The sequence below is a fragment of the Dipodomys ordii genome, unplaced genomic scaffold (assembly GCF_000151885.1).
Source record: "Dipodomys ordii isolate 6190 unplaced genomic scaffold, Dord_2.0 Scaffold176, whole genome shotgun sequence".
NCBI lineage: Eukaryota > Metazoa > Chordata > Mammalia > Rodentia > Heteromyidae > Dipodomys > Dipodomys ordii.
This window is the reverse complement of record NW_012267392.1, coordinates 2,000,639-2,014,210: the sequence shown is the minus strand read 5'-3', so window position 1 is coordinate 2,014,210 and position 13,572 is coordinate 2,000,639. Positions and strand designations below refer to the sequence as shown.

Here is a 13,572-nt window from a genome sequence, read left to right as displayed (position 1 = left end):
GTCCGCACGTCCTCCGCTGGGGCGCTTCGCGGCCGCTCTTCCTTCCTCTCGGGCTCAGCCGGAGGGAGGGGGGGGGGAGACCTTCCCACTGCCTCAGTGCCGGGGGAGCCGGGGCTCCTGCCTGCGCGGGGCGGGCAGCGCGGAAGGAGCTGTGTGGCCGCCTGGGGTTCCCGGCACGGCCCGCTCGGGGTTTAGGAAAGAGCCGAGCTCCGGGTTTGGAGGGCCGTGTATTTATCTGTTCACAAAAGAGAACCGGACCGATTTTCATATTCTTGGTGCTTTAGACATAAAGTGAACTCTTTTAACTTCGGAGCTAAAAGAGTGAAGGTACTTCGGTTAGACAACGTGTACTGGTCTCAGTGAAAACACTTTGTAACGTGTGTGCGCACGCGCCTTGCTCTCGCTTGGCTTTTTCGCTAAAGGCTGGTGTTCTGTTACTTGAGCCATTGCTTCACTAACAATTTTTTGCTGATTAGTTGGAGATAAGAGCCTCGGACTTTCACTACCCGAGCTGGCTTCGAGCCTCCATCCTCCTATCAGTCTCCTGAGTAGCTAGAATTACTGGCCAGCCACTGGCGCCCAGCCAAGCTATAACTTTTTATTAAGCTGGCAAATGACTCGTGGGTGTTACAAGAAAAAAAGTTTTCTCTTAAATGCAGTTTCCTGCTGAAAATAAGGATTGGTGTAAAGCAAAATATTGGATGTATATAGGGAAGCCAGTGCTGCCCTGAGACTAAACCATTGAGAGCCGGGAGCATTTGGCCCGTAATGTCCAGGCGCAAAGTTGGTGGTTTTACCACCAACTCCCTTTAAAAGGAAATTAACTTCTTAGAACAGCCGGTGTGAAAAAGGTGGAGTCCTTAACTCACGGACACAGTTGGACTGGGACTTAGGTCTCTGGGGATCAGCTGGTTAAGCCGCAACCGAGCTCAAGCAAAAATTGCTTTTTTTATTTTTAATCTCATACCAGTTATTTTTGTGTGGTTAGGAATTGAATCCAAGACTTGATGTATGAGCTGTAGTCGCAGCCACCTAAGTATTTTTATTTTTCCATGAGGCATGGTTCAGCGATATCGAGCCAACTTAGGAGGCAGGAGTCCATGGGTTCGAGCCCCAGTGCTGTACATAGCAAAATCCTGATACTCTTGCTTGGGCCAGTGGGTACCTTTCAGAATGTTTGTCAAATTTTATTTTGTTACTGGGTATTGAATACAAGACCAAGATTGCTCAAGTTGCCTTTATATTTTCATGAGCCACATCTCAAACCCAGCCTTTCACTTGTTATATCTAGACTCAGACTTTGTCCGTTGATACATCAGTATGTTGAATTCCTGGGAATAACCTTGAAAATTTTGACTACACTTGCTTTTTCTAATCTAGTTTGGTCATGTTGATTCTGATGCTTTGTCTAGCTGGACTTGGGCTAGTGTTTGGGATGTTTGCTATTTGTTAAGAATGTTTGCATCTAAGTCATAGGTGAGATTATTTCCTGAAATTTACCTGATTTTAGAACTGTTGGAAATGACAAATTGATTTTAGGGTGATTGTAGATCTAAAAATGCAAGGTTTAAATCAGAAAGATGCAAGCATGCTGTTTTTAAAACATTTCATATTACCAGTATAATTTCAACTTGTAAGTCAGTAACTACATACATACACATTCCGAAGAGGATCAGTTATTGATACCTCTGTTCTTGTTAGAATCCAGGCTCTTGTTCTGCTTAATGATACCTGGTTAGAGCAGTGTTTTTCAATAAAATTACAATATGAAATCTTAGGCTTTAATTTATTTATTTGTATCTTTGGTTGTGAGGCTTGAACTCTGGGCTTGGGCACTGTCCTTGAGCTCCTTTTGCTGGTGGCTACTTCAATCACTTGAGCCACAGTTCCACTTCCGGCTTTTGCAGCCTCCTGGCCTTTCCATCCTCGGGCTGGATTCTAATCACAATCCTCAGATCTCAGCCTTCTGAGTAGTTGGGATTATAGGCATGAGCCACCAGCTCCTGGCTTCACTCAAGCTTTTAAAAATGAACAACTCACAAGTTTTTAGTAGTCAAATTTGTGAATGTATTGATTAGGGTTATGGAATGTTCTATATCTTACAATACTTTGTAATCTTTTTCTGCTTTTCTTTTTTGGTACTGGCAAAAAGTGGTACTTGAATTTATTGGGGCCAGAGGCTTACAGATGTCTGTCTAATACTTGACTAACATTTTTCAGGTTAATTGCCTCTCCCTTCAAGACTCAACCTCTTGAGTAACCTAGGATTTCAAGTGATTGCTTTTGTGACATTTTGACACTTTCCAGTCTGTTATTTTCTTTGATGTGTTTGATTTTGGTAAAGTACCAAAGCCTTCTGGCTTAAAGGGAACTTATTTTCTTTTAATTCTGTGTGCCAGAAGTCTGTAGGATCAATTTGTCAGCAGAGTTATTAGTTCCTTCAGAGACAAGGGAAACAGACTCAAGTTGGAGGAAAGAGATAAAAGAATGAAAGGAAATTTTGCTGGCTTAAGATACACTTGATTCTGTGTTATTCCCATTGGGATATTTACAAAGAACTCAACCCAAGCATAAATTGTTTTGTTTTTGTTTTTTTTTTCTTTTTTTTAATTTTTATTTTATTTGTGAACATACTGTACAGAGGGGTTACAATTACATGGGCAGGATAATGCGTACATTTCTTACCAAGCATTGCAGCCTCCTCCTTTGGTTTACCCTTCACATCCCTTCCCAGCCTCCCCCCTCCCCCCATGTTTTGTTTTTTTTAAAGCTATATTTAAAGTACAGATAGAATTGATTCACAAAGTATGTCCCAAAGACTCCCTTTCCCCTTCTTTATGTTGTGTGATTTTTTTTTCTAATTGCATTACCGGGCTACTACTGTCTTTTACTGCCAATTCATTACTTACATATTGAAAGGTGAAAGGGTTTTATTACCAGAAAGTTTTTAATACTGAAACAAAATGTCTGAAAGTGCTTATGTTTTGTTCCTGTTAAAATATTGATGGTTTTGTCTAGCACTTCTTGTTCCCTGAAACTGCCCACCTGTGAAGTTCGGTATATTTATACCAGGTGCTGGAGATGGCTTCCCACACCACCACCACCACCACACATTATCGTGTTCCTTTCTCTACTCCTAGCTCTCCTTTTTTTCCCCCCCCTCGGCTGGGTACTCTGTTTCTAAAGGAACAAGAGCTACCGCAGCGTGAGCACCTGTGGTCACACACACAGGACCCAGGCAAGGTGTCTGTTTTCTGAAGAGAAGATGGAGGGAAAAAAATCCATCTTTGTAAGCCAAAAGAAACAGACCTTCTGAAAGGCTGTAGTCTCCCTAGGGAGCAGAATCCAAACCCCATAGGCTTTGCTATGCCTAATCACCAAGCTCAGGATCTTATTAGGACTTCTCAAGCCTTGCTCAGGAGATAATGGAATGTTGCTGTAGGAGGTTGTGATAACCTAATCTTCCCAGAGTATATTTTCCTCCCCCCTTTCTTTCTTCTTCTCCTAATTATTTTTTTTATATATTTGTTAGTACAGCTCTTGAGGCTTGAACTCGGGGCCTGGGTGCGGTCCCTGAGCTACATACAACTCTATTTCTGGATTTTTGCTGGTTAATTGGAGATAACTAGTCTAAACGGACTTGTCTGCCCTGGGCTGGCATCTCAGCCTCCTGAGTAATTAGGATTGCAGACAAAAGCTACCAATACCGAGCTCGGTTGTATTTTCTTTAACAGAATCTGTACTCACATTTCTTAGCTACACAGGGATTTTATTTCTCCTGGGGTAAATAGCTACCAATTGTTTGGATGATGAGGATTCTCCCTCAGTTGAGGGCAGATTTGGTCTAGTTGCTGCATCTCATGAACATGGAAATTATTTGTTTGGCTTCTGTTAATTTAGATAATCTTGGTTCTTGAATTAATTGCAAAATGCAGTCTACAGCAAGGGTTTATTATTCTGTGTTGGTAAAAATTTGTTCCTCCTATGCGTTTTAATAAAAGCATTAGGGACAGAAAACTTAACCTAATATATTACATTATATATTTTAATAAAACAGCTTTTGAGAAAAGTAATTAGATAAAGCACATAAACTTCTGTTTAAAAAAGATAAGGGCTGGGAAGGTGGCTCAGCGGTAGAGTGCTTGCCTTGCATGCATGAGGCCCTGGGTTCGATTCCTCAGCACCACATAAGCAAAAAAAAAAGCCGGAAGTGTAGCTGTGGCTCAAGTGATGAGAGCGCCAGCCGTGAGCTGAAGAGCTGAGGGACAGTGCCCAGGCCCAGAGTTCAGGCCCCACGATCGGACCTCCCTCCCCCCCCCCCCCCCAAAAAAAGTTAGATAAAAGTTAATAGAAAACTGCTTTCCCTTGGCATACGGATAATGATGTTTCCTTTTGGTGGATGCCAATTTTAATTATTCATCTAAAGCTTCTTGGTCATTAATAGAAAGCTTTAGGGATAGCTTGCACCCCTTGAAAAGTTTAGACAAATTGTTAGTATGTGTTTTTGATAGAGTTGTCCTGGCATGGAGTATAGTCTTTTTGAGTACACAGCATGTAATACCTACCACCAGGGAAAAAGCAAGCCAGAAAACCGGGAAGATGGTGTTGAGGCCATTAAATCTAATTTCTAGCAAAACCCAAAAGACCTCCATGACAAGTAGGTATAGGCTATATTCATATACTGTATCACCAGGGAAATCTTTTCTCCCAGACCCAATGAGCTTGTGAAAAGAGGTTAAAAGGAAGCTGGGTGCTGGTGGCTCACCCTGTAATCCTAGCTACTCAGGAGGCTGAGATCTGAGGATTGAGGTTCAAAGCCAGCCCAAGGAGGGAAAGTCCTTGGACGCTTACCTCCAGAAAACTGGAAGTGGCCCTGTGGCTCAAGTGGTAGAGTGCTAGCCTTGAGCTGAAGAGCTCAGGGACAGCACCCAGGCCCAGAGTTCAAGCCCTAAGACCAACAAAAAAAAAAAAATGAAGTTAAATGGAGATCTGAGGGTGATGGTGGCTGATGCCTATATTCCTCGGGCTGGAATTTGAGACTCTGTCTCTGCCAAAAAGCCTTGAGCTGTGTGGCTCAAGTGGTAGAGCACTTGCAGTAGCAAAAAATAAATCAGGCCCTGAGTTCAAGCCCCAGGAGCTGCGTTTTTCAGAAATAAAAAGAAAGCTATCTATAGTGGAGTAACTAGGACAATACACACTTCTGGTTGGGTAACATACTGGGGCTTGAATTGGGGATCTTCAGCAAAAGTACTTGGCTTTTAAACTCCAGGAAGTATGATGAAACTCCTCCAATGTACACATTACTAGAAGCTTGGATACCCATCTTATTTCTTCCATTTTATTTTGAAACAGACTTGACTCCAGATACAACAACAACAGTTCCAAAAAAATAGTCACTGTTCTTGCCACTTGTTTTGACTTAGGCCTCAAAAGTATATAGTTTAGGAATTTCGTTAAGGGCCAGGATAACAAGGCAGGTTTCCATCTCACCTTTCCAGGTGATCTTTGATGGTTCCCTGTGCCTCCCGGTGCGCTGTTCTGTACTTTGCCCGGTCACTCTCCTCCCCTGCGGTCATCCTGACCCCCTCCAGCGTGCTTACTGACAACTGTTCGCTTTCTTCCCCCCTCCCTACTTCCTGCCCGGGCCAAACGCGCGGTTCGCGGCTGCACCTGCAGGCACGCGTTTCCCATTGGTGACATCTTGGCGGGCCGGCGGTGGCACTTCCTCCTCGGCACCCCGTGACCCACGTCCGGCTGCCGGCTTGGCTTACACGGCCTCTGCGTCCCGGACTCCGGACCCTACAGCCCGTCCCAGGCTAGGTGAGCCCCTTGCGGGCCCCATAACCTGAAGCCCCGAGACTCCAACTTTCCGGCACCCGCTTAAAAAACTACCCAGGCCACAGAAAAGCCTATGCACGGCTTTGACCTCGGCCTGTCACTGCCCCTTGCCCTGCACCGCCACCCTTTTCCTTTCCTTCTAGACTCACTCCCCCACGGCCCACAGGCCCTGGAGGGACAGGAACTGGGGCTGCCGAACTCCAGAAGCCCTCCCCTCCCCCTGCTGCGGGGGAAGCCGAGGAACCGGCCAGCTGCCCTAGCCCGGAAACGCCTTAGCACAGGCCCTGGGCCCAACCATCTTTGGTCTGTGTTGTGAGCTGTGTGGCCTGGTGGAAAACGCTGCTCGCCCTTGTCTTTGAGTCTCAGTGGTTCTTCCCGCCAAAACAAGCCACAGTCCCTGGAGGCTCCACCCTTTCAGTAGTTGACTCTGACTATTTGAGCTTCCATTTCAGGTTAAGAACAAAAGAAGATGCACCTGGACTTTCCTCGGAGCCCTCTGCATTTTTAAAGCGTTGGGTGGAATTTGGGGTTCCCTGGCTGTAATCCGCTGTTGCTTGATGAAAACCGAGACCAGTTGTACCTTCCTTGGAGGTAAGTCTTTGGAGCAGAAAAGACAAGAGGCTTAGTTCTGGAACCCCGATCAGCACCTGTGGACTTTGACTCTGAAGTAAAACTTATTGAGGCTAGTCTGGATACACTCCCACCAGTCCGGAGGTCAAAACTTAGAAAGTGAAGGGCTCCCAGTGAAAAGGGGTGGAGACTGGGAGGGTAAATTCGATTTGAATGTAGGCTGAGTCTCACCCCAGCTCACCGCAAACAAAAGAAGCAGGTGGGTGGTGCACTGCCCTGTTTACTCTACCTTAGAATTCAGAGGCACACCCTGATTATTTTGATTGCTTCTACCTTGAGGCAGCTTCCTATCCTGTCTGACCACTCTCCCCTTGGCTGGGAGTGTTTATTCCTTCCTGGTTAGAAGTGTAGCATCTTAACCTTTTCCCAGCCACTTTCTCACACAGGGTTTGTGTGCACCTTCATTTTTGATTTGTACTCCACAAACTAGACATGCTGTCTACACCCTTCAGTCACCCGGGCCATTCATGCTGACATACCCATAGACTTGTACTGAGAATGTTTAATGTACCTGCAGCCTGCACTCATAACTGTCCCGTATCCACATTGTCTGCCAACCAGCAAATGTGGCCAGTTGCCAGTCCACAAGTGACCTCAGGGAGGCCTTAGGTGTGGTTCAGCAAGCTGCTTGTAAAGGAGCTGGGGGGGTGGGGGAGATAAACTGGGGTGGAAAAGAGTCTGAAAGGCGAGTGAATAGGTGTCACCCTTCAGATCCCTGCCTCCTAGGAGGTAGAGGGCTGGGCATGTGGGTAGAGCCTGGTGAAAACCTGGTTCCATTCCATTTCCTAATAGATGGCCCTTTAACTGTTAGTTTTTCTATTTGTACACACCCACTCGTCGTCTTATGTAATCACAAGATAAAAGTAAGACTTGTCAGGTGTAAGTATGTGTTGCTGGGGTTTGGGGGGGGAGGGGTCCGTCAAGGGGCTTGAACTCTGGGTCTGGTCGCTGTCCCTGAGCTCTCTCCAGCTTAAGGCGAACACTCTGCCACTTGAGCCACACCACCACTTCCAGTTTCCTGGTGGTTAATTGGAGATAAGAGTTTCACAGACTTTCCTGCTCTGGTTGAACCGTGAACCTACCTGAGTAGCTAGGATTACAGGTGTGAGCCACTCGCCCCAGGCTAGTTTGTGTTTTTTTTAAAACAGCAAGCTGAGTAAGTAACATTAACATTTCCAATTTCATGCTTCCAATCAAAGCTTGAAAATTGCAGCTTAAATCGCAATATTCCATAGACTCTAGCCCTTGTTACATGGGCAGGCAGTGTTCAAATGGCTAATGATGAGGGTAGTACCTTGTCTTTGCTATTTTTTAAAACCTATTTCAACATTTTGTCTCCCTATTCCGATATCATAAAATCAGTTCTTGTGGAATTCCCAAATAAATCCAGTCTTTTCAATGTCTCCATACCACCCTAAAGGGATTCTGGGAAAGTATAAGTCAAGTTGATCCAAATCATTCTAGTAAACACCATTCTTCTATGAAAATAATAAGTCTTAGCCTTTGTGCTGAAAAGCCCTGTCCTGGGAATGCCCAGGTTAGTACCAGAGGGCCATGTTTTTCTGACCAGAAATCCAATGTTCTTTTTTTTTTTTTTCCCTGAAGAACAGTCTGCCATCTATTGTATCTCCCACTGAAGGCATCTGTGGTTGTTTGAGGTAAGCTCTTTTAAGGAAACATTCAACTCATTTATACTTGATAAAGCTTTACTTGATCACAAATGCTAAAGTCCCTTCATTAATCCCCCTTTATACCATTCTCTCCCAACAACACCCACTGATTTCTCAGTTACCTGGTCTAATTTTTGTATAGGTACATTGAATATTGACTGAACTCACCTACCCTTCCTCTCCATCTTTATATTCCTTTCCTGTTACCACTTACTTTGACTAGAGTTTCACAGCATTCTTCAGTTCAGTTTTAGTTAATGAATTAGATGGGAGTAGAAAATTGAGTAGTGAAAACAAGGTGTTTAAAAGTAAACATGGGTTTTAGGAAAGATTACTTTTTCCCTTATTGGCCACCAGTGTTTCTGAAAGAAAACTTGTGCGATGCTTTGTCAGATCTCAGGCATGTGTAAGGTGTCTGTTTTCATACTTCCTTTGTCTTTTCAGCCTACCTAGGCTGCTGCATTCTTGTGGAAGCTGTTGACCCCACTTAGCTATAATCCTTTGCTAATCTTGGTTGGGGCCTGCAATGTCTGGCTTATGGTAAAGATGGGATCATAGTGGACAACAGACTTAATTTGTTCCCAGTGCTGTTTGAGAAGAACTTTCAAGCAAAAGAGTGCTGAAAGTTAACACCAGATTTTAGGTTGCAAGCAACAGAATGAGATTTTTTGTGTGTGTGTGGGACTACGGAGGACTAGCACTGACACCTGAAGGATTAGCAGGATTTAGATCAGCAGAAGGTTGGGCAGAGTATATTTGGAGGGAGAATTACCATGTGGGTCAAGTCAACCATGTGTGTCAAATCCCTCAGGGAGCAAAGTGTAGCAAATTCTAGGCACTGAGGAGGGAAAAAATTTAAAAAGGAAGTAAGATGGAATTAATGATGCTATAATCTTCCCTGCAGAGTGGTGTCTAAAAGTACAGAGTATGAGAAACCTTTATAAGTTTCTTTATTTTCACCATGTTCAACTTGAAATTTTTCAGCGTTATGATGGCTTGAGGAAGGGTTCCTAGGTCAGCCATGAACTTTGTCTGACTGTAGGCATTAGGGAATAATCTGAGCACATTTAGAAAGGACCCAAGTGAAAGTTGTAATGTTGGGTAAGTTAAGTGGGTTTTGATAGTGATACTAAGGTTTGAACTCAAGGCTTCCTGCTTAGTGGGCAGGTATTGTATCACTTGAGCCATACTTTCAGCAATATTGGGTGCATTAAGAGCATGTGAGATATTTTCAATATATGGACTTTCTGGTATATAAGTGAACAAGGGTTCAGTTTGAAAATGGGATTCTATCTATAAAGCTGGGCATTAGAAAAAATCACTGAAGTCTGGATAGTCATGTTCTCTATTCTAGCCAGAAGTGAGTATGGGCATTTCTCCTTCCAAGATGATTCTTAGCTCAGTAAATGTACCTTAGTGGTGGAAAATGCAGAAGACAGTACATTTTAAAGAAGAGGGAAAAATAAATCAGGTTACTGTAGGCAAAGCTGAAGCAGAGAAGGCATGTGTTAAAAGATGGTTAAGACAGCATATTTTGTTGGTAGGAGACTTCAGTGGAAGTGAGGAAAAAGGTTTTTCTAGGTTGGGGCCTAGTGATCTGAAAGTCTGCCAGGGGGCAGCTGTGGTAGCTTTCTTCATTTAAGGAGACTACTCTCCATAAGTTTACACCTGGGGACATTTGAGAATATCAGGAGATAACTGGGATGAAGAGTACCACTGGCCTCTAGTGGTGGAAACCACATTTGCAGCCAAGAGCCTGGAATTGCACAAGACAGCAGGCTCTACATAGAGACTGCTTCAAAATGCAAGCAGTACTGAGTAGAGAGGCACCATATCTGTGGATGCACATGAGCCCCCCAGAAGCACCATGGCTCTAGGTCCATCCAGTCCTGAGTCTGAGGTGAGTCAGGAAAGTAGAGAAAGGGAGTTGAATAAGGAAGCTGCAGTCTTTGGAGGATAGTAGCTGTAGGATGTGGTCATAGTGGGATTTTCCATTGTGACTCTTAGACTTTCAGAAGCAGTGCTTGGGAACAGTGGAGGATCGTTGAAGATAATCTAGGATGACCTGGTAACGTGGTGTCTTCAGAGGTATATGACCAGGAGTCATCTGGCCACTCACTTTTGTCCTGGCATTAAAAATGGAGGAGTGCAAGGAGCCCCACTGATCCTCATTTATGTTCTCAAGTAAAGAAAGAGACTAATAAATAGATGCTATTTTTTGCAGAAAAAAAGTAAATGGTTGCATCAGACCTAGGCACTGCCCCTGAAATTTTGAGTTCAACCACTTAAGCCACAGCTCCACAGCTTTTTTGATACTCAATTGGAGATAGGATCCTCACCTCAATCCTTGGGTAACAGGCATGCATGAGCTGCCAGCACTTGAGGCCATTAGGCAATGAATGCCTCAGTTGGCCCATTAAGTGACTGAACATTTACTCCAAGTATACATGCAGTTGGTAGTAGGACATTTATGCAGAGAAGGCTGTGCTCAACTCTCCTTAGCAACTCTTTGTGCATCTTGCACTATGACATAAATCTCTGATGTTAGGTCTCAATATTTGCAAGTTTAAAAAGGTAAAATGTCTACATTTGAAAACAGTTGTTTTAATGGGTTTGTGTTTCCTAGTCTAGTCCAAAAATTATTTGACTCAAGTGCTCCTCCTGGGAGCATGTCCTCCTCTGAGAACTGGGAATCTGAATATTACCTCCAGATTGATTGTGTTTTTATGTCCACAGTAATTGACCCTCTGCTACATTTTCAAAGAATTCTAGGTTATTGACTTGAGTGTCTTAGGTCGTCAGCCTGTTTTGGAAGACCTAGGATTGGATTGCCATGTTGAAACATCTATTTTTGGAGATTCAGTAGGTCTTGGGTATGTTGCCCGGACTGAACTAGACTCCTTCCTCATCTTTTTTTTTTTTTTTTTACAATATTTTTTTTTTTTTTTTTTTTTTGGTTCCAGTCGTGGGGCCTGAACTCTGTCCTTCAGCTCAAGGCTAGCGCTCTACCACTAGAGCCACAGCGCCACTTCCAGCTTTTTTCTTTTTGCCTATGTGGTGCTGAGGAATCGAACCCAGGGCCTCATGCATGCAAGGCAAGCGCTCTACCACTGAGCCACCTTCCCAGCCCTCCTTCCTCATCTTAATGTTAAGCTTTACATGACCATGCCACCTTGCCTGACTATTAATGTCTCAAATGGATTGATATTTATCTTACTAGTAAATGAGGAAAAAGTATTTACTGCAAGTTCTTGCTCAATATATGAACTGAAAACTTATGTGAAGTAGTTTCTGCTTTCTTTCAGCTACAAAATCTACCCAAGCTTGTGTGACATCTGTCCTGCAAAGTGTCCATGATGCTGGGCCCTGAGGGAGGTGAAGGCTTTGTGGTCAAACTCCGTGGCCTGCCCTGGTCCTGCTCAATTGATGATGTGCAGAACTTTCTCTCTGACTGCACCATTCACGATGGGGTTGCAGGGGTCCATTTCATTTACACTAGGGAAGGCAGGCAGAGTGGTGAGGCTTTTGTTGAACTTGAATCTGAAGATGATGTAAAATTGGCCCTGAAAAAAGACAGGGAAAGCATGGGCCACCGGTACATCGAGGTGTTCAAGTCTCACAGAACCGAGATGGATTGGGTGTTGAAGCACAGCGGTCCAAACAGCGCTGACAGCGCCAATGATGGCTTCGTGCGGCTCCGGGGCCTCCCGTTTGGATGCACAAAGGAAGAAATTGTTCAGTTCTTCTCAGGGTTAGAAATTGTGCCCAATGGGATCACACTGCCAGTGGACCCAGAGGGCAAGATTACAGGGGAGGCCTTTGTACAGTTTGCCTCGCAGGAGTTAGCTGAGAAGGCCCTGGGGAAGCACAAGGAGAGAATAGGGCACAGGTATATCGAGGTGTTTAAGAGCAGTCAGGAGGAAGTTAGGTCCTACTCAGACCCACCTCTGAAGTTCATGTCTGTGCAGCGCCCAGGGCCCTATGACCGGCCTGGCACTGCCCGGAGGTACATTGGCATTGTGAAGCAGGCAGGCCTGGATCGGATGAGGTCCAGCGCCTACAGTGCAGGCTATGGGGGCTACGAGGAGTACAGCGGGCTCAGCGATGGCTATGGCTTCACCACCGACCTCTTTGGGCGAGACCTCAGCTACTGTCTCTCGGGCATGTACGACCATAGATACGGGGATGGCGAGTTCACCGTGCAGAGCACCACTGGCCACTGTGTCCACATGAGGGGGCTGCCCTACAAAGCCACCGAGAACGACATTTACAACTTCTTTTCTCCACTCAACCCTGTGAGAGTACACATTGAGATCGGGCCTGATGGAAGAGTGACCGGAGAGGCTGATGTGGAGTTTGCTACTCACGAAGAAGCAGTGGCAGCAATGTCAAAAGACAGGGCCAACATGCAGCACAGATACATAGAACTCTTCCTGAATTCTACCACAGGGGCCAGCAATGGGGCATACAGCAGCCAGGTGATGCAGGGCATGGGGGTGTCTGCCGCCCAGGCCACCTACAGTGGCCTGGACAGCCAGTCTGTGAGCGGTTGTTACGGTACTGGCTACACCAGTCAGAACAGCATGGGTGGCTATGACTAGTTTTGTAAAAGCATTGGAGTTTCAATCAAATATTCCCAGGCAGCCAAGAAGCAGGGAGAGAGCAGTCTATAACTAGAGGAAGCTGTGGGACCCAAATTGCACCATGAGTTTGTGAAATCTGGATTAAAGAAATTACCTCTTCAGTGTTCTCATGCAGACCTTTCTTCTAGCATCTGATATGGAGTAAACTCAAACTATCTGCTTCCACTTTCCGCAGTTCACATTTTGATAGTGACGTTCCCTTCCAGTAGTTCTGACTGTTAGATGTTGGATCTTCACACCAAACTGCAGGGAGCACATTGATTGGGCCGATTGCTTTTTTGGAGAACTCAAGGTGCTAGGTCCCTCATTGAAAGAGAAACATTTCTCATGTTGGTTCATTCTAGTTTCTATTTCCTTCATTTAAAATCTTTTAGGTTGAATTTCAGCTTTTTAAAAGTTAGTTTTGCGAATTGAGACACAATACTAATACTGTAGGAATTGGTGAGGCCTTGACTTAAGCTTTGTACTGTGATTTCCTTTCGGGTGTATTTTGCTAAGTGAAACTTGTTAAAAAGAAAATTTTTTGTTAACTAAATTTTTTTCTTAAAATAAAGACTTTTCCACAATGACTGGCACAGATTATCTACTCAGCAATAGCTAGCAAATGACTTGGGTACTCAGGGAGGATTTATTGATTTTAATGTACAGATTACACATTAAAGTACAAGTCACACATCAAGTCTGAGCTTTCTTGTAAGGGTTAAGGCAGGTGACTAGAACGCATCAAGCAGGTACAAAGAAGCCCCACATTTTCTAGCCATCCCTGAATCACGCTCGCATTTGAGCTACAT

The 13,572-nt window shown here is 44.5% G+C and overlaps 1 protein-coding gene across 3 annotated transcripts in view; it reads left to right on the top strand.

The window, feature by feature from the left end:
* The window catches only part of Hnrnpf (heterogeneous nuclear ribonucleoprotein F), a 14,749-nt gene extending 1,399 nt beyond the window's left edge, over positions 1–13,350 (top strand). Inside the window, exons 2-5 of one of the 3 annotated variants that reach the window (XM_013033738.1) lie at positions 5,677–5,820; positions 6,291–6,429; positions 8,079–8,126; positions 11,444–13,350. In XM_013033738.1, coding sequence (XP_012889192.1) covers positions 11,492–12,739 — 1,248 coding nt within the window. In that variant the 5' untranslated portion in view covers positions 5,677–5,820; positions 6,291–6,429; positions 8,079–8,126; positions 11,444–11,491 and the 3' untranslated portion in view covers positions 12,740–13,350. Of the gene's footprint in view, positions 1–5,676; positions 5,821–6,290; positions 6,430–8,073; positions 8,127–11,426 lie in introns of all 3 variants that reach the window. The other 2 variants (XM_013033737.1, XM_013033739.1) reach the window with 2 other exon arrangements.
* Positions 13,351–13,572: the final 222 nt, after the last annotated feature.